The sequence below is a fragment of the Camarhynchus parvulus genome, chromosome 28 (genome assembly GCF_901933205.1).
Source record: "Camarhynchus parvulus chromosome 28, STF_HiC, whole genome shotgun sequence".
Classification (NCBI taxonomy): Eukaryota; Metazoa; Chordata; class Aves; order Passeriformes; family Thraupidae; genus Camarhynchus; species Camarhynchus parvulus.
In genome coordinates, this window is record NC_044598.1 from 3195588 (window position 1) to 3222916 (window position 27329).

At 43.0% G+C, this 27329-nt stretch overlaps 1 protein-coding gene across 3 annotated transcripts in view; it reads left to right on the forward strand.

Moving 5' to 3' along the window:
* Positions 1-110: 110 nt before the first annotated feature.
* MYO9B (myosin IXB) overlaps positions 111-27329 on the forward strand; it is a 45508-nt gene continuing 18289 nt past the window's right edge. For 2 of the 3 annotated variants that reach the window (XM_030966719.1, XM_030966720.1), the window contains exons 1-15: positions 111-185; positions 5812-5920; positions 8508-9401; positions 18094-18188; positions 19453-19515; positions 19640-19739; positions 19881-19981; positions 20239-20368; positions 20865-20954; positions 21167-21283; positions 21569-21703; positions 23508-23629; positions 24191-24332; positions 24566-24761; positions 26194-26269. In XM_030966719.1, the coding sequence (XP_030822579.1) occupies positions 8565-9401; positions 18094-18188; positions 19453-19515; positions 19640-19739; positions 19881-19981; positions 20239-20368; positions 20865-20954; positions 21167-21283; positions 21569-21703; positions 23508-23629; positions 24191-24332; positions 24566-24761; positions 26194-26269 (2204 nt within the window). In that variant the 5' untranslated portion in view covers positions 111-185; positions 5812-5920; positions 8508-8564. Of the gene's footprint in view, positions 186-5811; positions 5921-8507; positions 9402-18093; positions 18189-19452; positions 19516-19639; positions 19740-19880; positions 19982-20238; positions 20369-20864; positions 20955-21166; positions 21284-21568; positions 21704-23507; positions 23630-24190; positions 24333-24565; positions 24762-26193; positions 26270-26667; positions 26758-27329 lie in introns of all 3 variants that reach the window. The other variant, XM_030966718.1, reaches the window with a different exon arrangement.

Consider the following 27329-nt stretch of genomic DNA (forward strand, 5'->3'; position numbering starts at 1 on the left):
CACTCCACTCAGGCCGCGCTGCCGCTCCGCGCCCGCCGCCCCAGCCCTGCCGCAGGGCGGCGCGTGCGCAGGGCGAGCGCGGCGCTGAATGGGCGCGCCCCGGCCCCCCACCCGGAAGTGGCGCGCGCGGGGCCTGTGGCGGCGGCGGGGCCGGGCCGGGCGGCCGCGCTTCGACACCGGCGCAGGTAACGGGCCCCGCGCTCCTCTTCCCCCGGCTCTGCAAACCCCCAGTTTCTTCGCTACGGGCTACCCAGCGCTGCGGTGGCCGTGCCTTGCAGCGACCGGTCTCGCACCGGGCGCTGTGGGCGGCCGGGGCAGCTCTGAGGAGGCGTGTGGGGGTCGGCTCTGAGGGGATCTGTGAGGGTCGGTGCCTCGGGGCAGATGTGTGGGAGCGCAGGAGGGTCAGCTCGGAGGGGCTGTCTGGAGGTCACTTCCAGCCTGGGGCAGCCGCCCTGAGGAGCTCGGGGCCGGAGCGGTTCCCCGGGACGCCCTGAGGAGCTCGGCTGTGCCGGGCTCCGGGGCTGTGCCCGGCTCTGGGGGGCTGTGCCCGGCTCTGGGGGGCTGTGCCCTGTTCCGGGGGCCGTGCCCGTCTCCGGGGGCTATGCCCGGGCTCCGGGGGCCGTGCCCGTCTCCGGGGGCTATGCCCGGGCTCCGGGGCTGTGCCCGGCTCTGGGGGGCTGTGCCCGGCTCTGGGGGGCTGTGCCCTGTTCCGGGGGCCGTGCCCGTCTCCGGGGGCTATGCCCAGGCTCCGGGGGCCGTGCCCGTCTCCGGGGGCCGTGCCCGTCTCCGGGGGCTATGCCCGGGCTCCGGGGGCCGTGCCCGTCTCCGGGGGCTATGCCCGGGCTCCGGGGCTGTGCCCGGCCCTGGGGGCCGTGCCCGGGCCCCGGGGGCTGTGCCCGGCTCCGGGGGCCGTGCCCAGCTCTGGGGGCTATGCCCGGGCTCCGGGGCTGTGCCCGGCTCCGGGGGTTATGCCCGGGCTCCGGGGCTATGCCCGGCTCGGGGGCTGTGCCGGGCTCCGGGGCTGTACCGGGCACGGGTAATGCTGATAAACTTTGTGTCAGCCGTGCCCGGGGAGCTGGCGGTGCCCAGGGGAAGGGAAGTGTCTGATCCCGGCTGTGCCTCCAGTTTCTCGGGCAGAGCCTGCCCGCTGAGCAGGGCACGGTGTTGCTTCCAGCTCCTGTTTTTTTCCGTCCCCTGCTTGTGATTTTTCAGTGTTTCCTGATGTCTCTGGCTCTCGGTATGAACAGCCTATAATCTTTCAGACACATATCTCACGATCTTTCAAAAAATTCGTTAAAACTCTCAGGGTTCTTTGGTTTCTTTGTGTTATTTTCGAGCAGCTCTTGACAGCTGGTGCTGCTGCTGTGCTGAGATCGTGCTTTATCCTGGTGACTGTCATTGCCCACTTGAGTCGTGCCCCTTGCTGTCTGCATGTCCATAGTGCTCTGTCTTTTTGGCAAGCTTAGTTTTGCAATCTCTGGGAAGCAAAACTTTTGCAAGCTCGGAACATCCTTTGTTACAAGTTTCTAGACTAAAAGTATCAGACTACTATCCTGACTCAGGACAATTCTGGCCATCGGTCTGATACAGGTATGTGTGATCCTGGTGGAAGATGAATTCCCACTATCATTTTAGCTTTGTTTTCTGTTACTCTGTAAGCATTTTGGCAATTTTTTCACCCAGCTTTATTTGCAATTCTCGTTTGTGAAAAGCGACAAGCACTTTGGATGCAAATGAGCTCAGCATTCTTTGATTTCACCTTCTGGAAAAGGGTGGCAGTGGAGCAAAGGGCTGGAGATGATCTCAAGCTCCTGGCAGATGCAATTAGCCTTTCAAAGATGTCATCAGCATCCTCCCACGGTGCTCCTAGAGGTGGATCGGTATCGGTGCGTCTGCCAAGCTGTTTGCAAATAAGTTTGTCATGGGTAATTAGGAGCTCTTTGATTTCCAGGCCTGTTAGCTGGAATCCAGGGCTGAAGAACTTGCCCTAAAGTAACAGCGTGGGGTAACCTTGCATTCCGGTTTAGGATGTTGGTGTCACACCCAGCGAGTTTTAGTGAGCCCTGGGTGACTTTAACTCAGGATCTTGTCAGGAACAAATCCATTTAATGTAGGGGAAGCAGCTTGGGGAGCTTTTAATGCATATTTATATTAGCTCCAAGATTCAATGTGGCTTTTTTTAGAGAATAGTTCAGCTTGGGTTTTTTTGTCTTTGCACTGCTATGGGGTTTTCTGCCTGCCCTACATCTGAAGTGCAATCACACTGTGCTTTTCAGGATGATGCATCTGAGGCCACTTCCTCAATCTTTCACATAAAACTCGGGAGTTACTGCAGTAATGCAAAATGTTTTGTAGAACTGTACAGTTTGGGACTTTTTTTTTTCTTTCTTTGTTACTGTGCTTGAACATTTGTCTCAACAAAAAGCTTTTTCACAAGTTGAATGTTGCAGCTCCTGCAGTGACAGCTGCCTGCACAAACTGTCCATTCCCAGTGGGAGGACTCCCAGGTCTGGGCTTTTCTGTGGAACTCAAAACGCCCATGGAACTGAATAATTTAGAAAGAATTAACACAGCTGATGAAAGATTTAAAGGAGGTTCACCTAGGAAGGAATACTCTGTGCAGGCAGTTTTCTGACCCACAGTGATTCAAACATTAGACCTCTTGAATAATCCTGTGCATGAATAACGGGTTTGACTCACATGCACACTGAGGCTAAATATGGCCTTTCCTCAGCTCCAAGGTCAAAGGGCAGGATTTGCATATCCTAGGCTTTTAAAAAGGAAGAATTCCTAAAAAATGCAACAGTATTGTTCAGTATTGGCTATCTGAACAGTCAAGGAAAAAGAGAGAAAGACTCTGATTCAACAGAATGTTTTGGCTCAGTTTTTTTTTGGGAATTTGAAGGCTGAAGGTGTTTATCACATTTCTAAGAAACAAGGCCTGTTTATGCTAATATCAAGGAGAAGCAAAGCCTGAGATGCTGATAAGGATTTATTTTTCTAATAGGAAGGATAGGAATGTCTTTATTTCCCAAAATGAAAATTCAAAGGTTTTGTCTGTAGAATATTGTGTTTTCTTGGTGTATCAAGTGACTTAAGCATGGCTTGTGGAGTTGCTTTTATCAAGGCTTTATTGTGTTGTGTGTCTCTGATTACCAAATGAAACTCAATGCAGATTCCAGAAAAATCTGCCCTTTCTATAGAGACCATTGATACTAAACAATAAAAGTGTTTTTAAAGCTATTTTGGACATGTGTACATTCTGTTCACCCAAAAGTTCAGCCTAAAGTTTCTTCAAAAAATTTCTCATCAGTGTAAATGCAACATTAGAGCAATGAAACTTTTATTTCCTTTGTTGACACCTGTAGTCCTGTTAAGGAAAAAATTAAGAAAACTACAAAAGGTAGTAGAATGGCCCCCAAAGTTCTTTTGGCTTGCATTCTTTACCTCTGAGCCTTTTAGTTGTTTTGCCTTGATTCCTCAGCTGGGCCACCTTTTCTGAATCATGCTCTCATGTGCATCTGTAACTCTGTGACATCACACTTTTATAGGTAACATCACTGTAAAGCCTGATAAGGTGTCTGTGTTTTGAGGTGAGATTTTGCATTTGAGTCATTCAGAGGAAGTGGCTGGTTTAGGGTGGGGATTGGGATCAGGGCCCCAGGAGCAGGTAACTGAGGAGGAACTGCCTGTACCAAAAGGGATTTCTTTGACTTCTTCCTGTGTTACACTGAATTGCAGCCCAGCTTCTCCTTTGTCAGGCACTCTGAGGCAGTAACTTCCCTGCAGGGTTGATTGCAAAGAGTAGTAACAAAAGTGTTGTAATTTTTGTGTGGTCCATTCAGAACTCCTCCTTTTGGAGCAGAAAATCCAAGAGCTTTTAGTTAAAGAAAAGCAAGGATCTAAAGTTGTTTAGTCCAGCTGAATTTTTGTAACCAAGGAAAACATTGAAGTGTGACTAGAACCTGAAGTGATTTTCAGGTAATCTACAAATGCCTGGAATACTGAAAAAAATTAAATCAAAAATTAAAATCAACCTGTACTTATGACATGAGGTAGGACAAGGATCTTTACCTTTCCTGTTAATTGCACAGTTAATTGTGGAAATTTTAAAGTGTCTCTATAGCCTGATTTGCTGGAAATCCTTTGCTGTGGAAATCAAGGTCGGTAGTAGCTGAATATTTTTTGAAATTGCTAAGTGTTTTCAATTTGACTGGACAGATTGGTCTTTTTTGGGGATGGTCACTGGCAGTACTGGTGTTGAATATCAGAGGCCAAGTACCTGTGGTACATTTCTACTTTTGTGGTGAGAACTGCTCGGTGAGCAGTGGGAGAAGCTGGAATCTTTCCCTCTGAGGAATGCAGCAGTGGAAATGCACATGAAAATGTGATGAACTGGAATATTATGCAGTTCATCCTCAACAATTTTGCTGTAATGGTAGCTTTCCCTTTTTAGCTTCACCATGATTCATTGACTAAATATGTGGCTTCAAATTATGGCCTTATTTAAACTAAAGAGAGACCCTGCACTGATTGGGGCAAAGCTCTGTGCTGGAGTTCTGCTCTGTTACCAAGTGGACACTGTTGGCTTTAATGCCTATTAAAAAATTAATTGGCTTAATGGAGTCTGGAAAACCTTTACAAAATACCATCAAAATTACCATTTAGAATTGGATTTTTTTGGTTTTGTTACTAAAATTATCTGAGCAAAAAGTAAATTTACGGATTTTTTCCTCTTCTGTGTATTGAGAAGGGATTTCTTATAAGAAAACGTATTGAAAGAACTTGAGGTAACTGCAGAATTTCCACCTCCAGACAGAAGCCAGCAGTGGTGGTTGGGCTGCAGGGTTTGCCTGCTGATGTGTAGGGTTTCAGGATTACTTTCTTTCTTGTATTTCTCCCTTTACTGCCAGTATTCTCTGCACCTGAATTCAGGCTTGTTCTTCCTTGACCAGCTAAATCACATTGAATAAATATTTCAATTGCTTAAAATTGTCTAAATAATTGATCATAAAATGAGAAGGAATCATTGCAAGCATCTCTTCAGACTGCTCTTGACAGAAACAAGAGGGTGGTACCTAATTAACTCTTCTAATTAACTTGGTTACTGGGGGCTGGCTGATTTTCTATAAAGAGGTTTGGCAACCAGGCCTCATTGGTGTCAGTTAAATTTTTGCAGTTTAACCTTCTGCTGATGTTGATGTCTCCTGTTTGCCTGAGTTTGTTTAGCTGTGAATTGCAGCCTCTGCCCTGTGTTGTGGCTTTGTCCTCCAGCCTGGTGATTGTACCCAACTGCAGGTCCTGTGCAAGGACTGCCCTGATAACAGAGTCCTCTGTGTGCTCCTTGCAGACAAAGCTTGCAGAGTCTTTGCCTGTAAAGGGGATATTTTCTTGTTGCTGCTGCCCTTAGCTCTTTAATTGCAATTTGTATTTATTCTAGATGCTGTGTTGGTCATATCTTCTGAGTACAAGGGTGATATGGCTGCCTAACAAAATATTAATTTATGTTTATCTGGAGATTGCATTCACTGTCATGCTTGTGATGCTATGGTAGAATACCATGTTCAAATAATTCCTTGCTATGCTTTCAAACCTATTTCAGGATAGCTCCCCTTCCATCCCTCTGATATAGGTTGGTTCTTGGATAAAGTTGAAGTTTTATAGATCTCTAAACTCAGCAGAAATTTGTTAAGCAGTTGTTTTCTTGCTTCTATATTACTGAACTATATAATTGATTTCACTTCTTGTTCACTTGCTGTCTTCTCCATATATGATATGTTCTTTATCATAACTCTTTTCTCTTTTTTTTAGAACCATCATGAAAATGTTTACTTTGATGCCAAGAACCCAACTTCACTAGGAACTCACCCTCCAACTGCTTGAAGACACCTGTCCTTAGTTGAATACTGGGACTCATTAGGTAACCAATTTATAACCTGTCCAGTGAATACTTTTCTGCTTTTATGTTCTAATATGTGTCTTGAAAAATTGTTTAGTGGGAAGCCAGAGGTTTGTCTCTTTCAGAGCAGTGTTGTCATCAAATAAATTTGATATCCTTTCTAAGAAAATCACAAGTAGTAGGGACCAGCAGGTTTTCCTCAAACCTTTGCAATGTATTTCAGATGGAAAAATTGACTTTTCCAGTCATACCCACTTGAGCAGACCCTACTGGCTCTGATGGCCTTGGGTTTGTCACTGGTAGAGAAGTGGCATCTGCACTCTGATTTCCCCTTTGAGAAGTGTGAGCTGGGATCTTGAGCAATGTCCCAAATTTTGGTGGCTGACATGAGACAAGGTTAGGAAATGTGTGTTAGTAAAGTCACAGGTCAGCACTGAGGTTCAGCTCTTCTGTGTTGGCAAAAAGCTGGTACAACGTTTTTTAGGGAGCTGTTTTGGCCAAAATGCTTACTGAGGGGACTTCCTCTAACTCAGCAGACTGTGTGTCTGAAATGAATTGCTGGGGAGTGAAAAAAGGAAGTCTGCAAAAGGCTGTGTCCCTTGGACTGGCTCAGTAGCTGCAGAGGAAAATGGTACTGTTCTGTTTTTCTGTCTGTGCTCAGGTGGATCTTCCCCATGAGCGCAGACAGAAAATCTGTACATTCTACTCTGTGTCAAGGTTTGAGCTTTTATATATTAAGAATGCTTAACACTTGCTTAATTACTTCAAAGGTGCTTCAGACTTCTTTAGTGGTCAGTGGTAATTGCAGGAAATGGAGAGGGCGCTTGGAGCTCACGGCTGCAGCCTTTGGATGGCCTGGTTCTTGGAACCAGCCCTCCTTAATGAACAGAGAATGACATTTAATGAGGAAAAACATTTTTGGGTGGATCATACAGTTTGATCAGAGATGTATTGTGGTTTGTCTTGCCATCTGTGCCTTATTCAGCCTTCCTTTTGATGAGTAGCCACTACAAATGATCCAGCTTGTGTGGCAGTGTCTGCTGTAAGCTGTCTGCAGAGTCCCTGAAAGCACAGCTCCCTCCTCAGAGGCTGCTCATGAGCCACAGCTATGTCATATGTTTTGTGAAGTGATTCATTACTGCACTGGAAGTGGCAGCTAAAAGCCTCCAACTCTACTGATTTTAATTTGAAATGATTACTCTCTGTGGCCTTGTGCAAGTTCCTCTGCAGTGGCAAAAAGTAACTTCTTTGGCATTTCTCTGCCTCTTTCCTTTTTTTTTTTTAATGTATTTGGCATGTCAGTGTATAATTAGAACACTTTGTTCTTGAAACAAAAATTGAACTGCTATTCTCAGAATGCAGTTTTACAGGCTGCTAAAACAAAGGGGTATTTCATTATCCTTCTCCTTCAGTACCCCTTGATAAGCAAAGGAACTGTGGAGCTAAAGCACCATGGGCAAACTTAGTCCTGCTGACCTGGGGGCACCAAAGTGCACATGAGAGGAAAATCACTGGTGAAGGCACAGATGTGACAGAGTCTGGAGACTTTTAACTTGGCAGTGAGGAAGAGGTGGCTTCTGAGGTTGGTGATAGACTGGGTTACTGTCTGGCCTGCACCAAGGCTGAAGGGAGGAAAAAGCCATGGTGATGAATGATTTTTGGAGATGTGTGAATGAGGTTCCTGAACCCAGTGAGGAAGGAGTTGATGTGATGGGTACCAAGGCTTCTGAATGAAGTGGGTTATTTAGGATCTTGTTTACTGCTGAAAAGCAGCTGCAATAAGACTTAACTTTACTTTGTTGCCTAAAATGGAAGATAAAAGTCATGTTCAACCCCTCTGTAGCAAGGATGTGGTTCTCTCAAGTGGAATGAGCAGTCTCTTGGCTGTGTGAGTGACCTGTGCCGAGGAGATCCCTGTGGTGTTAGGAGGGGGCTGCCAGCAGTGTCTGCTCCAGGCTGCTGGGGGGGCCCTGCTTCCTGAGAGCTCAGGGGGGTACATGCTCTACCTGTCTTGTACTTCTCATGGAAAGAGCTCAGTTAGGGAAAATAAGGGGAAAAAAAGTGGGTCTCAGTGTCAGAACCATTTTCCTCCTTGTGTGTGCACTGATCCTCTGCCATAACTCATAGCTGCTCTAAACTGTTGAATTAAAAAGTGACCAAACCCAGTTTCTGCCTAAAACTGCTGGTGCAGCTTTAAGGAAGAGTTTCTGTGGGAGGGTGGATAAATGTTTATGTGGACCAGGTCAAGGAAAGCATCTGGGCTAAAACTAACCTGGGGAAATAAGGGAGTTTTAGTTTGGACATTGATCCTGGATTGTTTTGCATTTTTGCTTGTTTGTGTGAATTCTTGTGTGCCATGACAGGGTGGAAGGGATGGCATGGGAGTAGAAGGAAAAAGGAAAGGAGGCTCAGTGCTGTGGCAGCTCTGCACTCCATAGGATATCCCAAACAGGCTGTTAGAAATAATATCACTGGTAATAAGTTATTAAGAACAAATGCACTATGTAACAACTGTATTCTCATCCTGCAGAAAATAACACCTTGCCCTAATACATGTTGTACACACTTTTTAACACCTGATTTTTTCAATTTTTTTTTTTTTTTTCAGACAATGGCCACTGCATATTAAGCAGGGGTGGAAGACTGAAGCCCATCTGGGGACAGAATGAGTTTAAAAGATGCTGACAGTGCAGTTTGCCAGGCAAAGGCAGCCTATAATCTTCATATTTACCCCCAACTCTCAACAGAAAGCGCTCCCTGCTGCAAAGTGACAGCAACTAAGGACAGTACATCATCAGATGTCATCAAGGATGTGATTAACATCTTAAACTTGGATGTCTCCAAACATTATGTCCTTGTGGAGGTGAAAGAATCAGGTGGAGAAGAATGGATACTTGACATCAACGATTCTCCCGTGCACAGGGTTTTGCTTTGGCCGCGGCGCGCTCAGGACGAGCACCCTCAGAAGGATGGCTACTACTTCCTGCTGCAGGAGAGGAACACTGATGGCTCCATCAAGTATGTGCAGATGCAGCTGCTCTCCAAGGAGACAGATGCCCGGCGCCTGGTGGAGAGGGGTTTTCTGCCTTGGCACCAGGAGGACTTTGATGACCTTTGCAATCTGCCCAACCTGACCGAGACAACGCTCCTGGAGAATCTCAAGTGCCGCTTCCTAAAGCACAGAATCTACACTTATGCAGGAAGTATCCTGATTGCAATTAACCCCTTCAAGTTCCTGCCCATTTATAACCCCAAGTATGTCAAGATGTATGAGAACCATCAGCTTGGGAAGTTGGAGCCTCATATTTTTGCCATTGCTGATGTGGCCTATCACACAATGCTTAAAAAACATGTTAATCAGTGCATCGTTATATCAGGTGAAAGTGGGTCTGGGAAAACCCAAAGCACAAACTTCTTAATTCACTGCCTCACTGCACTGAGCCAGAAAGGGTACGCCAGTGGTGTGGAGAGAACCATTCTGGGAGCTGGACCAGTTCTGGAGGTAAATTCGTGCTCAAGTTGCCTTCTGTGCAAATTGTTTTTTAAAAAAGTCAAATAGCTGCTGTTGAAAACTACTTCTGAGTCACCTACTTTAGGCTTAAAATGTCACTGGTTTAGGCTTGGTTTAAATGTCACTGGGCTGCAGTGGTGCTTGGCAGTGTTACCCCATGCTTCTATTTGATTTTCCTTGTTCTGTTCACTTGACTTCCTGTTGCTTGTAATTTGTATTTGACTTAACTTTGCACCACTGAACACCAATATTCTGGGGCAGAGGTTACCTGTGTTTTCCATCTGAAAGTTTTGATGGCATTTGAATCAAATCATAAGCAAAATTTCATACATATTGTTCCACTGAAGCATCAAGTGCTTGGTGTGATCCTGCCTTTGTGTGTGAGCATTTTACTGAACTCACTTTTTGAGGGAGTTATTTCTACAGCTGTTTGTGGATGACAGCAACATTTTGAGTTGGGGAGAAAGTAGGAGTCTGTTTTGGCTTTTAATTCTTACAGCATTTCCAACAGAAAGCAAAACTAAACATGTGAGAAGGAGGGGGTACAGCTGGTCCTGCATTAGGTAATGTCAGAATAAACTGATCTGTTAGGCCCTTTTACTCTCTTAAAGCAATAACCCCAGAAGTGTGGGTGGATGTAATGCTCACCCATAACAAAATCTTCAACAGCAAAGAACTTCAACACCATTATTGTAATATTTAGGTTTAGTTTCAAATGTAGTAACTCCTTCATAAAAAAAAGTTCAATATTTTCTTAAAGCTCTTCTGTAAAGAATGAGGAATATATGCAAGTTCTTTTTTGTGTTGCTTTCAGCTGCTTGAAAGAAGAAGTAAAATTGAGGCTTTTTGGTTGCTGGAGTTCAAGTTTGCAGTTCTAAACAGAAAACAGGAAGGGGTCACAGTGGAAAGCCCTGCTTCATCAGCTGATATCTTTGCCTTTGATAAATTTAAGTCTTTCATATCCTTGTCTACAGACCTAGTACAGCTGTGTCAAACCAGGCAGAGATTTTAGGTCCTGTGTACCTGTTTGTCTGCTGAGTGACAAATGCACATATTCCTGGGCTCAGAACTAAAATTCATGACTTTATTGGAGTCACAGGCTGTTGTGGGCATGATCATAAAGAGATATTTGTGTTTCTCTATGCTAAGACTGGTTGTCTTAAATACCACAATTTCTTCAGACTTCCACTGAGCATTTAGTAATACTTTTAATGAGAAAATAGTTTTTTGGAATTGAAGAGATGTTCATGTAAAATCAGTGTGCATCTAAAACGTAGGCTGAGAACATAAGAGGTAAAATCCAGTTCTCCTGTTTTGTTGCATCAGGGCTGATTCAGCTGACAATGAAGCTTCCATGTTTCCCAATTTTAGTCACTAAGCATAATTTTTTAAAAAAGTCAGCTCTTGGTCCTGGGGAGGAATGCACAGAAAGCTTACATTGCTTTGTGGAAGTTAAACTGACTGCAGGCTCCTCTTAGAGCTGGTCACTTCTAAATCCATCCCTGGTGACTCATTTTGGGTTTTTACTGAAGGGAACTAAAGTGCTACAAGGGAGTTTTTCTTAAATGAATGTTTCTGGGGATTTTTTTCACAAACAATTTTAGTGTGCCCAGACTATTTGAGAATGCTTTGTTTAACTTTGAAGTTTTATTCTGAATCGTCATCAAAGTTGAAAATGTGTTTTTGACTAAAAACTTCCATGATGTAGAAGTGGGTTGCATTCTGGGTCAGAACTTCCTCATTTTAGTTATCTCTTATTTTTCTGCTACCTAAGTAAAAAAGGGGCTGTTTGTAGGGTGACCTTGTGTGAAAGTTCATAGGGTTAAAGCAGCTGTTTCTAACACAGGGGGGTGAGCACAATTAGGGTGTTATGGAGGTGGATTTATGATTTTATCTTTTCATGCTTTAGGAACAGAAACATTTCTTACTGAATCCTGTTTCTGAGTTGGCTGATTAATCTGAGTTCAAATCTCTGAACAGTTTACAGATAAACTATTGTTAATGTTTTTGTTCCTTGATTACAATTTCTAGACTGAAGAATGGAGTTACAGCTGGACCATGAAAGATTTGATGTTAAATGTTGCTTGATGTTGCCTTGTCAAACATCTGAGAGATGAAAGCCCTGATGCTGAGACAATGGAGTTAAAAATTAACCACGGTATCAGCACAAGTGCTGTCACATGGGCTGGGAGAGGAGCGTGGTCATGAGGCAGCTCTGACACTTCCTGCTCCATCCCAGCGCCCCTTGGAGCTGTTTAAAAGGTTCCTTTAAGGGAGCTCACAAGCAGAGATCAGCTGCAATAATTCTGATTATGTTTGGCACTGCTTGCACCTTTGCAGAGATAAAGGATCAGGAAGTGAGGCTGCTTCCCTGGACAGTGGTGCCTAAAGCTCAGCTTTGTGCTGCTCTCAGTTGCCTCTCCTGTATAAGAATTGCTCTCACATCATGGTTTGTTGTTTTCTTCTTTGTTTTAATTGTATCTCCTGGCTAAGGGAGATCATCTCCAGTTTCTTTAAAACTGGTGGGAAGATAAATATAAGCTCTGTTTTAAGATACTCCTAACGTTTTCAACCTTTTCTAAATTTAGTGATTAAAATACAGTTCCCTGACTTGAAGCTTTGTCTTCCTGTATTGACTAAATTCAAGTTACTTATGATTGAAATCCTAAGAAGAAATTTACACTTGGCAACTATTTGGGTCAAATTTGGAATAGTGAATCAAACCTTGGGGAACTATTATTTGGGTCAAATTGGGAATAATGAATCAAACCTTTGTTTATTTTATAGTCTCAAACAAGACAAACCTTTCCATACACACTGAAGAAGTTTCCAATAAAATTATATTTTCCTTTTATCAGGGAAAAATGGCTTAACTGCATCTTTCAGCTATAAATGCACAGCATGCTATCTAAGACTCTGAATTTATTTTGGAAACTTAAAGCTCACTTATTCTTCAAGGCAGTTAATTTAGTGAAGTGGCAAAAAATTGAGTTAGGGGATAAGAACATGTGGTAAGAGAACAGAGGGAATGGGAGCTTTGTTTTCTGGCAGCAGAGCTTCCCTCTCTGTTGTTAAGTTGTAACCCTTAGTGTCCCCTGTTTATTACAGAATTTCAGTTACTTTTTGAGTGTGCTGAAAGTTCATTTCCCTCTGAAATGGGAGCTGAGAGGAGTTGGGACAGATGAAAATATTTGGGGTGTCATAATTCTTCATGTATTATTTTGAAAATCATTGCTTATTCCCATCTGGATGTGTTCTGGTTTCTCAATGGTGCTGAACCAGTCTTTGGAAAGAATTAAGGCCAAATAAAATGGAAATTCCAACAGGAAACTTTTATTAATTGATCTTCTAAAGAAGAATTATTATTAACAGCACAATCAGGTGGGGGCAGATCAGATTTTCTAGAGCTCACCAGATTTAAAAACTTCTAAAATTTAATCATAGCAAGTTTTATGCTTTAGAGTTCTGTGCAGAAGAGCAGAGCAATTTGCTGCCAGCTCTGTTTCCCTCATGACAGGCCCACTGTGCTGGTGCCTTTGGGATGAGATGGGCTGGAGCTCAGTGGAGCTTCAGCTCTGGTTTTCATTTCTATTTACCATCAAAGTGAAGGCTGAGCTAGAACAGAGACCAGACAGAGCTAAAGAAGAAAGCAGGGATTTATTAAAAGGCCTCAATGGATGCACCTTGTGCAGCACAAGAGCCCAGCCAGGGCTGCACCCAAGATGAACCAAAATGGTCACAAAATGGTCACTTGGTCATGGGGTCTCTCACTTTGATCAGTTCTGTTCCATTTGCATATTGCAGTTCATTGTCCAATTCCAGCCCCAGCCCATGCAGTCCCATCCTGCTTGTTTTTCTCTCTCCAGCCCACATTGTTTGTGCTCTTGGGCTGAGATTTGGATCATTTGTCCTTGGTGCCCAGCTAGAGCAGGAATTGTTTTGTCTCCCTGCTCTGTGCACAGAGCTCACCATCCCATAAAATGAAGCCCAGACCCACCCACTAAAGCAGCACAGAATCTGAAAAATGTAAAAGCTCAAATCTGAGGCATCAAAAGCCTGCACATGCACTTTGAGGGTGCAGCCTGCTCTGTTCCAGGGAAAGTCTTGTTTTGAGGCCATTATCTGCATGGCTTGGCTTTAAGAATCCTAACCAGAGGAGGAATGGAACCTCTGTTTCCATTTGCTTGCGTGGTTTCTCTGGTAGAAATGTGGTGTTGCTTGCTTTTCCCTGCTGCACACGACTCCTGGGGAAAAATCCACTTGTTCTTCATTCAATCCTGCCAGGGGGATTGCTGGGAGTTCCCAGGACATCCCCCAGCAGCAGGAGCAGTTGCAGAATTACCCTGAATTTCCTGTTGGTGAGTGGATACTTCACAGCATGGCTGTAAGGACCACTTAAGCTAAGTGAAGTTAACCCAAGCTCAGCTCTGAAGGAGCCCTTTCCTCTGCCAGGGTGTGGAGTTGGGGTCTCCCCTGTCCTTTGGCATGTTGGCAGCTGGGTCTGTGTGCAGGGGTGGTTCTGCCATGGAGCTGGGTGCTTTACATCAAACTCCCCACAGCTTCTTCAGATTTTGGCAATTCTTATGAAACCGTTAAATGAGATTTTTGTTGTATTCCTGAGGTACGTGCTGGGAGCATGTCTGTAGGCATTGGGGTTTTGTTGGTTTTGTTTTTGTTTTTTTTTAACAAATAAAAGGAGAATTTGGTGATTTTTCTGCTATCCCTGTTGTAAGAGATTGAAGTGTCAAGCTCAGCTCTGAAGGAGCCCTTTCCTCTGCCAGGGTGTGGAGTTGGGGTCTCCCCTGTCCTTTGGCACGTTGGCAGCTGGGTCTGTGTGCAGGGGTGGCTCTGCCATCGTTTACATCAAACTCCCAACAGCTTTTGCAGATTTTGGCAATTCTTATGAAACAACTCAATGAAATTTTTGTGTTCCTGAGGTACGTGCTGGGAGCATGTCTGTAGGGGTTGGGGTTTTGTTGGTTTTGTTTTTGTTTTTTTTTTAAACAAATAAAAGGATTTAATTTGGTGATTTTTCTGCTTACTTTTATCTCTATCCCTGTTGTAAGAGATTGAAGTGTCAAGCAATTAAATGAGATTTTTGCTGTGTTCCTGAGGTACATGCTGGGAGCACGTGTGTGGAGGTTGAGATTTTGTTGTTTGTTTGTTTTTTAACAAATAAAATTTGGTGATTTCTGCATACTTTTATATCTATCCCTGTTGTAAGAATTTTAAATGTCAGGCTCCAGTTTCTGCCTCTTGCATTCCAAGGTAAGAGGATGGCTTGGATGATTTCCTGCCTCCCAGAATAGGCTGTCCCAGCTCTGATTCCTGCTACCATTGCTCTGCTATTTTTGACTCACCCTGTTTTATTCAGCTGGTGTTGTGCATTGCAATGATTTAGTTTGAGTTTTTTGGTTTTGTCTTCTCATGGACTCACAAGGGAAAACAGTAAATGGTTTCTTTATATAAAGGATTAATTATCTTTAGCTGAAATTTTCTTGTGAATTTATTTTGTACTCTTCAAAGTATTTTGAAGAATGTGGTAACAGTCATTAAAGTTAAATGTTACCAAAAAAAAAAACACCCAGAATGTTTCCTGACTTGGAATGTTCTTTAAAAAGTTATAGATGTTAAAGGCTGTTCTGAGGAAGTGGGTACATGAAAACTTTCCTAAAAACTGTTAATATTAGATCAGCTTTTAAGAATTTGCTGTGTGCTTTGACTAAATACCAGACACATGAGATCATAAGAGCCTTTAGTTTTAAACTGTATTCATTGCTTACATGAGTAATCACTAAGAAAAGTTTTTCAGGAAGCCTGAGTTATGGGATTTCTTAACTCTATAATGCCAAAAATATTTATTAATAAAAAAGAATGTTGCAAATTTAGCTGTACTGTGATTTGGCTCCTTGGACATAACTGGTGAACTGATAGTTCACTGGCGGCTTAAGCTGGAAAACTTTATAAAAATGTTTTCTGGGATCATTTTTCAAGTCCATTACTCTGTAGCTTGGCAAAGTTGACTGCAGGAGATTTCCCAAAGCCCAGAATGGGAAGTTGGATGGTGTTGTGCAGAGAGCAGGAGCTGAGCCACTGTCCTGGAGAGGAAGAGGGGTTTGATTTACTGACAATTCACTGTGCTGATGTCACAGCACTTTCACTGCTGCTCTGGCAACTGCACGGAGCTGACCTGGATTTTATGCACCTTTTAATATGCATATGTATGCAAAATGGGATCTAAAAAAGGGAAATTTGGGTAGTAGATTGGTGGAAAAATGCTGCAAAGAGATATTAGTGACTGGGCGATGCTTGCTTTGAAAAATCTGAGTGGGGATACTGTTGGCACTGTGACATGTGTGCTGTGGTCTTGGAAAATCCAGAGCTGGAGCTCAGCCTCAGCCATCTGTGAGCACTTCTGGATGCAAATCCTCTCCCTTCAGCCATCTGTGAGCACTTCTGGATCCAAATCCTTTCTCTACTGGAGCCTGTTGATTTTTCTGGACTTGCAGCACAGTTACTCTGCACAGGAAAAACTCCTTGAGCTTCTTCCTTTAGGTCAGGAATAACAGTTGTCTGGAGAATTATGGACATTGTTCCAGTGTATAGGAAGTTTTTCAGATCCTCTGAATGCAGATAGTGGTAGAAATCTGCTTGTGGGAGAGTTTGGAGAGCCTGGTCTGGAATTAAATTTTGGTCTGGCCCAAAAGTTCCACTGCAGCACTGCTGAAACCCTTAAGGTACTTTGGAAAAAACACAAAACCAGAAGAGAAGGGAAGACTTTCAACAGGCAGATAATGATAAAGCCAATGTTTTCCATGGACATAGGAATATTTGGATGTGTACACCATGGCTGGGTGCTCACATGTGGAAAATGGATTTGTAGAAAAAGACATGTTGTCTCAGTAAGGAGTGAAGATAAAAGTTTTTAATAGAAATGACAACAACTCCTACCACTGTGAAGTTATCATAAAAACCAATCAGCCCATTTAAATAAATCAATAACCTCTTGAACAGAAAAGATTGAATACTCTCAAAAAAATTACCCCTCATAAATCCTAATACACTTTTCATAATTCTATTTTTCTAAAATATCTAATATTTTTTACAAAATCATCCTCTAAAACTTATTTCCATTTCTCTCTCAACAATATCATTCTTATTCCATAACATTTTGAAATCAACCTTTCTTATCTCATAATTTACACACAGATACTGTGTAAAGCTTCTCTCAAGTTTTCTTTTTCTTTTTTACAAATGCACAGAGCTCTGAGCTGGGTGCAGAGCACTCACATCCGCCGTGCTCCGGATGTGGCAGGGAGTGTGTCTGCGTGTGTGTGTGGAGGAAGAGATTGCAAAGCTCTCTGCAATCATTTCACACATCATTTCACAAGGGTTCTCTGCTAGGGAGGAGGATTTCCTCATGGAGGACTTCACAGCTTGGAGCTTTCAGAGGCAATATCTGTGGCAGGAGATGCTGGGATAGTTATCCTGAGCAGTAATTGCATTTTGGGGAGGTTTCCTTCTTTAGATGCTGTCTGATAGAAGGGTGACAAGCTTCCCTTCCCCTTGGAACACATGGCTAGGAGTTGATAAAGACGTTCCCATGGTAATGGACTTTTACATGTAATAAGTTCCTTTGTAGTTAAGTGTGGCTCAGGCAGAGGATTTTGTTTTATGTGTGCATTAGCAGCTGTCAGAGGACTCATGATCTGATAGAGGAATTAGAAATGCATAGTTAAAGTTTGTGCCATATCTATTTTTTCTTTCCTAGCACCTCATCATAAAACTCCATTTTTCAGTGTTATGCAGCAGAGTAGCTGCCCAATGAGTTGTTCTGTAAACCAAAAATTTTCTGTTTATCCTTTTCCTGTTTTTTTGAATACACAACTTTGAAAATTTCTTCTCTGAAGAAAAGTTGTGTTTAATGTGGTAGCAATAGGGAAATAGGTCGTGGGGGAATAGGTTGTGGTTTATGACTTTTGTATGGAAGGGGTGATTTCATGGTGGTTGTGCTGTCTTCACCCTGCTGAATCTCTTCTCTGAGGTCCCAATTTTTTGTTATTGCTTGAGGCTGATTTGCACTGTCTACCTGTGATTACCTGTGGTCGTTTTCCTGGTTTTTTTGAATACTCAACTTTGAAATTCCTTATATAAGTAACTTTAATCTATAAATTCCTTATATATATAACTTTATAAATAAGATATTAATGTTCTGTATCCCTTGAAGAAAAGTTGTGTTTAATGTGAATTCTTTTCCATGGTAGCAATACGTGGGGGAATAGGTTGTGGTTTGTGACTTTTGTATGGAAGAGGTGATTTCATGGTGGTTGTGCTGTCTTCACCCTGCTGAATGTCTCCTCTGAGGTCCTGATTTTTTGTTACTGCTTGAGGCTGATTTGCACTGTCTGTGGTTACTTGTCCTGTACTCCTGAAAATATCTAACAGTGTTATTCCCTTCCCTCAGTCCGACCAATATTACTGCAGGAGTGAAATAACAAACATATATAGTTCTGTGAGGAACTTCCTAGGCTGCCTCTTTGCTCTTTTTGTGCTGTAATCCCCTCAATATTCTGATTTATTCTGGAAGCCAACAGGAATCTGAACAATGAACAGAAGAGCTTGGGAAGCTGTGCATTGACATATTCAGTTTGATTGAAAATTAACTCATTTTGCTTTATTGCAGGCATTTGGAAATGCAAAAACAGCACATAACAATAACTCCAGTCGTTTTGGGAAGTTCATTCAAGTCAACTATTTAGAGAATGGGATTGTCAGGGGGTAAGTACAGGGTGAGCTGGTTCTGGGGGTGATCTCTGGGCTTTTAGGAACTGGGAAGCCTCTGTTGGACATAAAATGCTGCCTCGTTGCAGCTCTGCTCATATGAAAATAGCTTGGTGCTGTGGAGTTGAAAATTCTGTGAACTGAGCTGTGTGGAATTGTCAGGTGATGCTCAATATTCTGATTTTGAATATTCTGACTTGGAATATTCTGACTTTGCTGTACAGCTTGCTCATGGTAAGGATCTGCTGCTGTATTTTACCTTCATGGTAAATGAAAGCTTTTGCATAACCCTCCCTGCCCTCTCCATTTTGCTTTTAAAAACAGAAGATCTGAATTTTTAAGAGGAGTGGAGAGAAGTGAAATAGATTTGAGGAAGCCATTTTAAAGAAACAGTTTAAACATCAGCTAGAGAGATAAAGAAAGCTATAAAATTATTTAACCAAATGTGTGTGCTTATATCTGAAGGTCTTAAAACATGAGATATTTAATGCCTACATTTGCTGGTTCTGAGTGTCATGAGCAATCCCTGACCTTGGTGCTCCAGTGTTTCTTTTCTTTGGATTTCTTCTAATTTGCATTCATTTGAGTGACTGGGAACTCTGTGCCACATGTGCCTTGAGTGTTATTCTGAACAAATTTAACATATTTTCAGACCCAGTCACACTAACTCAGCAGATTGGTACAATTTGAATACATTTGTTTTGTCTTCAGCCTGAGGAAAAGGTGCTCAAACTTTGTCCTCAATCCTTGTGCCCCTTGTCAAGGACTTGGAATTCTTGTTTAGGTTACTTTGTCACCCTCTAGGGGGTTTGCTGGCTGCCTTCCATTCTGGGCTGATGTCTTCACTGACATAAAAATCCAGCAGATTTATTGGGATGAGAATCAGGCAGATATCTGGGATATTTCTGGGGTCTTGCCTTGGCCTGCCTTGTCAGACAAGTTTAAATCTTTCAGGATAGCACATTGGTACCACTCTGGGGGTCTTGTTTCAGCACTTTCCTTGCTTGGTCTGCCTGTTTTAAGTTATTTGCACCAAACCCAAGCACTACAGAGAGGTGTTCCTTGGGTATTTCTTTGTTCCAGTCACAATATAGAGCCTACTGAAATTCTTGGTTTAGATTTAAAGTTGTGTCTGGGCTCTTCTCTTGCACATTTTAGTGCAGATCTCAGTATTTGAACTCTCTTGGCTGTTGCTGTCTGATGTTTTTGGAGTTCTTTTCTTTTTGCCCTCATGCTTATTTCATTTTCTGTGGCTCCTTAGGGCTGTGGTTGAAAAATACCTGCTTGAAAAATCTCGTCTGGTTTCTCAAGAAAAAGATGAAAGGTAAGTGAGAAATACAGTTTTCCAAGAGAGTTAAAATCAATTCAGCAGTTTAAGAGCATTTGAATTATACAGAATAAAAGAAAATCCACTCTATTTTCATGAGAAAAATGCACTGACTTTGCAGGAACTACCACGTGTTTTATTATTTGCTACTTGGAGTCAATGAGGAAGAGCGTAAAGAATTTCACCTCAAGCAACCTGAAGATTATTTCTACCTCAACCAGGTAATCTGTGATGTACCAATGCATTGATAAGGGTTGTCTGTGTCTTGGTCAAAGATGAAAGGAAGGAAAATAGATTATGCTGGGATTTTTGTGATGTTTGGGTTTCACTCTTTGCCTTTTTTTTTTGATTTGTCTTTGCAGCATAACTTGAAAATTGAAGATGGGGAAGATCTCCGACATGAATTTGAGAGATTAAAACAAGCCATGGAGATGGTTGGCTTCCTTTCAGCAACAAAGAAACAGTAAGTGCAACTCTGTTAGCTTTTGTTACTGGCATTTATTGTTCATGGCTTGCAATGAGCAGTTTGCTTTTGTTACTGTTATTGCTCATGGGTTATTGCAATGAGCAGTTGGGATCAAAGTAGTTCTGTAGGGAATGAGGAGAGCTGAGTGTTTGAGAGCTTACAGACTAATTCTTGAGGCAGAATTAGCTCTGCTAACCTGTCATACTGAACTCTTTTAAGAAAAATCCTGACATAATTCAATTTTTCTTCCTCAGGATCTTTTCAGTCCTTTCAGCTATTCTGTATTTGGGCAATGTCACATACAAGAAGAAAGCCACAGGTCGAGATGAAGGATTGGATGTGGGACCTCCTGAAGTGTTGGACATTCTTTCCCAGCTGTTGAAAGTAGAGTATTTCTCTTTAGCATTAATTAATTAATGCTATTAATGCTAATTCTCTTTAGTATTAATTATTTAATACACCTGTTTGTCATGTTCTACCTCAGCATTTCACTCAGCTATCCCAACTGCTGTATCTAAATCTCCTTTGTGATCGACAAAATTGATCCTGTGGGAGGGGAAACATGAAATTAGTGAGATTATTGGGGTTAGAGATGGAATATAACCTACAGCACAGAAATAGAATCTGTTGACTCACCAATCACAGAGATGAGCAAGAATACATTCAGTGTAGGTGTGTTCTTTGCCACCACAGGGAAACATCTGAATGAATGAATGTAAACAGGATAATTTAAACAAGTTGTAGGACTTGTAAAGCTACTGATGGATGATAAATGTGGCTGTTGTCAAAGAGCTTCTCTGGAGAAGTTGCATGTCCACTGCTGCAGTCAAATAACTTGTTCAGGATGGTGACAGCAGCTCTTGTTCTCTTTGTTTTGAAGGTTAAACGTGAAATCCTGGTAGAAGTGCTAACAAAAAGAAAAACTGTGACTGCTAATGATAAGCTTATTTTGCCATATAGTCTCAATGAGGTGAGTAAAAAAGCACTTTAGGGTGATTTTAAATAACTGAAGTTTGCTTTTTTGGATTAAAAAAGCTGTTATGGTACACTTTCACATTTTGTGAGGGATGGTTGGAAAGTTAGAAGTTTGAATTAAAGGCAAATTGTGGTTTTATTAATCTCTGGTTTGAAACGGAAACAATTATTTTTTAAACAAAGTCCTGAAAATTGTTTGATCTGCAGGCAATAACAGCTCGAGATTCCATGGCCAAGTCCTTGTACAGTGCTCTGTTTGATTGGATTGTTCTGAGAATCAATCATGCACTCCTCAACAAGAAGGACATGGAGGAATCTGTTACAGTAAGTCCCCCACAAAACCAAGTCTTTGCAGGCAGTTGTGTGTTTGGACCTAACAGTCAATCCTAGAGATGATATATTGTGATATCTGGGATACATTTTGATACTTCTCAAGCCCGTGGTAAATTTCCTGGTAATCTTTAATCATCTCTGTTTTCACAGTAGACAGAACTATTAAATATTTAAAATTTTTCAGCACAGACTGCAGTGCTTTCTGGGCTGTTTATCTGTTGGGGGTTAAGGCACTGGATGACAGCTTGGTAACTAGATTTCCACATCTTCTTTTAGTGTCTGTCCATTGGTGTACTTGATATTTTTGGATTTGAAGATTTTGAAACCAACAGTTTTGAGCAATTCTGTATAAATTATGCAAATGAGCAACTTCAGTATTATTTCAATCAGCACATTTTCAAATTGGAGCAGGTAAGAAATGAGAGTGGCTGAAGTGTAACCTATTTTTATCAATTGTTTGTGTATTATGCAAACTTAGCCTTTACTCTGCAATTGCTTGAATATTTATGAAAGTCTTTATTTTTAACATTTCTTCTTTCACTATTGCTTGTTCTTGTACTAATGGGGTCTTTCTTCAGAGGGCTGGCACTAAGTTTCTGCTTGACTGCAAAAACTAAGATAACATTCAGGTGATCCCAGACAGAAGTCAGCTAAAACTGTGAACTTTGGTATTGCAAGTCTGTAGGTGAGGGGTAGGATTTGGGTGTTTTTGTTTAAATGGTTGGGAAACAGCTTCTCTTATTTTTAGCAGTCTGTAAGTGTTTAATAACCAGTCTTTGCTGCTTCTCCCACCCAGCTGCATTTAGGGGGTACAGCTGTGATCCTGGCAGTGGTGCTGAAGTCCTGCTGTTACTGGCATGTGTGGATTGACTGGTTTGCAGGTGGTGTCACCTGACAGAGCTCTCTGAGTGCTGCAGGAGCCAGCAAATCCTGTCCTGGACTGGGTTTTGCTCCAGACTTGTTTTATTTCTGCTTTGTGCAGAAGTGTGGTTCTCAGGTCACTGCTGAAAGGACTCATTCTCTAGTATGTGGTACTTTGTCAACAACTTTAGGCATGCATTTTAAAGAAAATAAAATTACCTAACATCCAAACTTTGTGTGTAAACATGATGTTGAGGTCCCTGTTTTGTAACTTAGGACAGAATTGGTTATCCAGGCTGGCCAGAGTAAATAGTTACATTGTCTTCTTTTTTTTTCTAATGCCATTTTTCCAAATAAGCTTAATCCTTGAATGACCCATTTCCTGTATCTCTTGCAGCCTGAGGGCCCTCAGGGAGATCTCTATATCTTTTTAAATAAAGGCTTTTTTGTCTGTGGAAAATGGCATTTCAGTTCTGTAACACGGTGTGCACTGTGCTGGGCAGACTGAATTCCACCTACTTAAAAATAATGCATTTATCATCATCATCATCATCCAGACCATGAGAGGTGCTCTTTGTCCTTTGTTAAACATAAAACTTATATAATTTTCTGTGTGATTCTTATTTTTACTTTATCATTTTTTTACTTTATTACCTTATCATTAGCTTTTTCCTGTGGGTATTTACAGCATTAAGAAAATCTGGTATTTTGCTTCTGTATCTTAGTGGGAAGTTTGTCTTGTCGAGCATTTGAGGGATTGTCACTTCAGCAGAAGAGCTTCATGTTCTCTTGTCAGGGAGCTCCAAATCTTCTGAGCCTAAGCAACATCCATTGCTTCCTGAGGGAAGTTCTGGTGCTCATGTTCTGTAGGCCTTCACTGCCTGTTTTGAAACTTCTGTTATTTTCTCTGAGTGTGCAATATGAAAATTCTGGAGCTTGATATTTAACTAGTCTCATTTTCCATATTCCAAAAGCTATGGAAGAGCAAATAAAGTCCTCTATGTGTGCCCAGTTTTGCTGGAGTGCTGAGGATGTAATGTCTGACTCCAGGGTCCTGGCTGCTGATTGCTGGGAAGGCAGAGCACAGCAGAACATTCCTTTCACAGCTTTGGTTTTGAAATAGTTTCACCCCAAACAGACCCTGCTGAGTGACGTGCCTGAGGACCTTTGATCTGTGCCACTGTGCCTGTTCTTCTGTTCTTATTTATAAATTCTCCTTATTTTTGTCTCTGCTGCCTGAACTAACAAACTCCACTTGCTGTGGCTGTCCAAGGCTGTGTTTTAAGCACTTAAACCACAGGACATCAAAGGTCAGGGCACTGTACTGACAAAGGAATTTTCTTGAGCCACACAGGAGGAATATAAGAGTGAAGGGATCACTTGGCACAATATTGACTATACTGATAATGTGGCCTGCATTCACTTAATCAGCAAGAAGCCCACTGGCCTCTTCTATCTTCTGGATGAAGAAAGCAAGTAAGCAACAAACATCTGCAAAAACATGTGGCAGGGAGGAGGGAAGGGCTGTGAAAGGGAACAGAAATACAGCACTGCAAAAAGGAGAGGAATGTTGTGGGAAGCAAAGGGTTATTTATGGCTGTGATTTACACTGGAGTTTGCTTCTAATGACTCCAATATGGTGGTAAAATACATTGATGCTAAAACTGAGCTTTGGCTTTTGCAAACTTAGGAACTTCCATGTTTGTGGTTTACCATGGAACTGCAGTTAAAGTAAAATGCATGTCTGTAAGTCTTTGCAGCATTAAGTAGCAAGTGTGGTAAATAGTTAGTGTGGTGCAAACTAAATTTGGCTGGTGATGTGGGAGGACACACTGAAGTACACTTGAAACCTCAGAATATTCTGCTGTGTGTGAAGCTGCTTGGTTTGGGTCCAGAAACTGAGCCCACCTTTAAAATTCAAAGCAGGTGGAGAGATCTTGGACAATTAACACTTTCCACAAGCAACAATAGGTGTTCATTCTAATAAAAATACCTGTATTTGAGAAATAGCTGACCTCTTTTGTCTTGTATTCCCAGTTTTCCACATGCCACCAACCAAACTCTGCTGGCAAAATTCAAACAGCAGCATGAGGAGAACAAGTTTTTTGTTGGAACCCCGGTGATGGAGCCTGCTTTTATCATTCGCCACTTTGCTGGCAAAGTGAAATACCAGATCAAAGTACGTGGTGGATCTGATGGGCACAAAAAAAAATTCCTTGTCTTTCTGGGAGTTTTTTATCACAATGTAGAAAATTTGGGAATGGGCTGGATCAGAAGGGTTCTCAGAGGTACTTTGGGTTTGTTTCTTGGGGGGTGGTGGTGGTGAGTGGATGGTAACCCTGACTGTTATTCTGAATAAACAAACCAGGGAGCTTCTGTGATATATTGTGGTTCCATGTGCCTGTTTTGCAGGATTTCAGGGAGAAGAACATGGATTACATGAGGCCCGACATCGTGGCTCTGCTGCGCAGCAGCGACAGCGCCTTCGTGCGGGAGCTGATCGGGATGGACCCGGTGGCCGTGTTCCGCTGGGCCGTGCTGCGCGCCGCCGTCCGCGCCGTGGCCGTGTTCAACCAGGCCGGCAGAGACAGGGCACAGAAAACTGCAGGTGGGGATGGGGAGCTGGGGAACGGGAGGGGTGGGACGGGGAAGGGCAGGGATGGACCAGGGAAAGGCAGGGACGGACTGAGGAATAGCAGGTGGGGCTGGGGAATGGGAGGGGTGGGATGGGATGGACCAGGAAGCGGCAGGGATGGACTGGAGAACGGCAGGTGGGGCTGGGGAAGGGGAGGGATGGAACTGAGATAGACCAGGAAGCGGCAGGGATGGACCAGGAAGCAGCAGGTGGGGCTGGGGAAGGGGCAGGGATGGAATAGGAGACAGCAGGTGGGGCTGGGGAAGGGCAAGAATGGACCAGGGAGTGGCAGGGATGGAACAGGAGATGGCAGGGATGGACTGGGGAAGGGCAGGGATGGACCAAGGAATAGTGGGTGGGGTTAGGGAGCAGCAAGGATGGAACGGGCAAGGTCAGGGATGGAGCAGGGAAGGACAAGGATGGAGCAGGGAAGGGCAGGGATGGAGCAGGGAAGGGCAAGGACGGACCAGGAAACAGCAGGGATGGACCAGGGAGCAGTAGGGATGGACTGGGGAATGGCAGGTGGGGCTGAGGAAGGGAAGGGATGGAACAGGAAACAGCAGGTGGGGTTAGGGAACAACAGGGATGGAACGGGAAATGGCAGGTGGGGCTGGGAAACAGGAGGTAGGGCACAGGAAGGTGCTGGTAGAGCTGGGAAACTGCAGGTGTGGAATGGGAAATGGCAGGTAGGGCTCAAAAAGCACACGTAAGGCATGGAGAAGTGCACGTATGGCTCAGAAAACAGCAAGTGGGGCTGGAGAATGGCAGGAATGGAACTGGAGACGGCAGGTAGGGCACTGGAAACTGCAGGTACAGAATGGGAAAGTGCAGGTAGGGCTGGGAATTTGCAAGTAGGGCTGGGAAAGTGCAGGTATGGCACAGAAAACTGCTCTCTGAAAATGCTTAATACTCTACAATTGCTCTGATGGCAAAATGAGTTTGTGGCAAAACTTCATCAACCAGACACCATCTTTGGCAAAACTGAGTGTGGAAATGGTATAATATTCATAATGGAAAAGATTGTCACTGCTCCTACCTGAGGTCATGCAGCTTTCCTCCTCCAGTCAGTGCAGCATTTCCAGCAGGCTGGGACAGACTTGAAGGCCTGTTTGTGAAAGTTGGAGGTGGTAGTTCTGGTATTCTCATCTTATCACTAGTTTTGATCTTCTTAGACCTCTGTGAAGTATCAAATGAGTATTCAGGGTTAATAACTAAATTTGAGCAGCTGCAACTTCCTGTCTGGTAGATGAGAGTTTGAACAGGAAAATACTGTAGCTTGATAAAGGACTGGATAAAAACTCCTGGCCCTCAGATAGATACTTTGCTTGCTAAAGTTGATGGTTTTTGGGTTTTTTTGCCTGCTCATATCTTTGTCAAAATGCAGTTTTTGGTTATTTCCTAACAGGAGTGGTACGTCAAGGACCCAGAGTTCCCCTTGGAGAACTCCAGAGATCCAATACACCGGTAGAAAAAGTTTATCGGTGAGAAACACATCCTTAACCCCTGCAGGGAACAGCTGAATTGCTGAGCTGGATTTTCATAGATCAAATCTCAACTAGATCTTTCCACAAGGAAAGCAAGCTTTATTTCTTCTGTCTTGTTTTCTTTGGCCTTTTTAATACCATCAAAACAACACTCTAGCTTATTTTATGTGAGAGCCAAAGCCACCACATGTTTGGGACAGCCTCAGTTCCATTTCCCACTGGGTTTTTGAGTTCTCTGTAGTTGCTGTGTGCAGCTTTTAGCATTGTGTGCTCCTCTGCAGCCAGTCTGGGTCACTGAAGGGGGCAGAGGCAGGGCCAGTCTTACAGAACTGTATCTCTGTAGGGAGATTTGCCTTTCCATGGATATTTAGGCTTTGTACATGTTCCTTTTGCAGCCTCTCAGTGCTCGATTTCTCATTTGATTGTTCTGAGGATTTCGATATAAATGCTTTTCAAGACATCATTTCTTTTTGTGAGAACAAGAAGTAAGTAGCAAAAGGCCTGAACTCCCAGGCCAGGGAGGCACATTTCCAGGACACAGTGACTTTCTCAGTGTGCTCTGGGTAACAGTGAAGCCGTGGAGCACTTAAAGTAGTGACTTCATGCTGCTTCCTCATTACTGCATCCTGGACAGCCTCTGTCACCTGGGGAAACAAAGAACTAAATATCCAATGGGTGTGAAAGGATTGGTCACAGCTTACCAGATCTGTTTCCTTGGGATATCTTAAATCTTGATATTCAGAAAAGTTCAGAGATACCCAGGGAAGCCACAACCCTGTGTAATAATGCTGCTGTCTCTGTGAGCAGCTCAGAATGTGGAGAGCACCTAAGAGTCAGAAGTGATTCTTACACTTCTGTTATTTTTGGTTTGTGCCTCTCTGGAGAGTAAAGAAGGTAAGTTCTGTGCCAGGACACAGCGCTTCACAAGAGCACAGTGCATGCTTGAAGAATGGAACATGCCATGAATTAAGGACCATCCCAGGCTTACTTTAAAAAGCTAAACATGAACAAGTTTGAAATGGAAATGAAACCCAAAATTTCTTCAAGTATCCCTCTA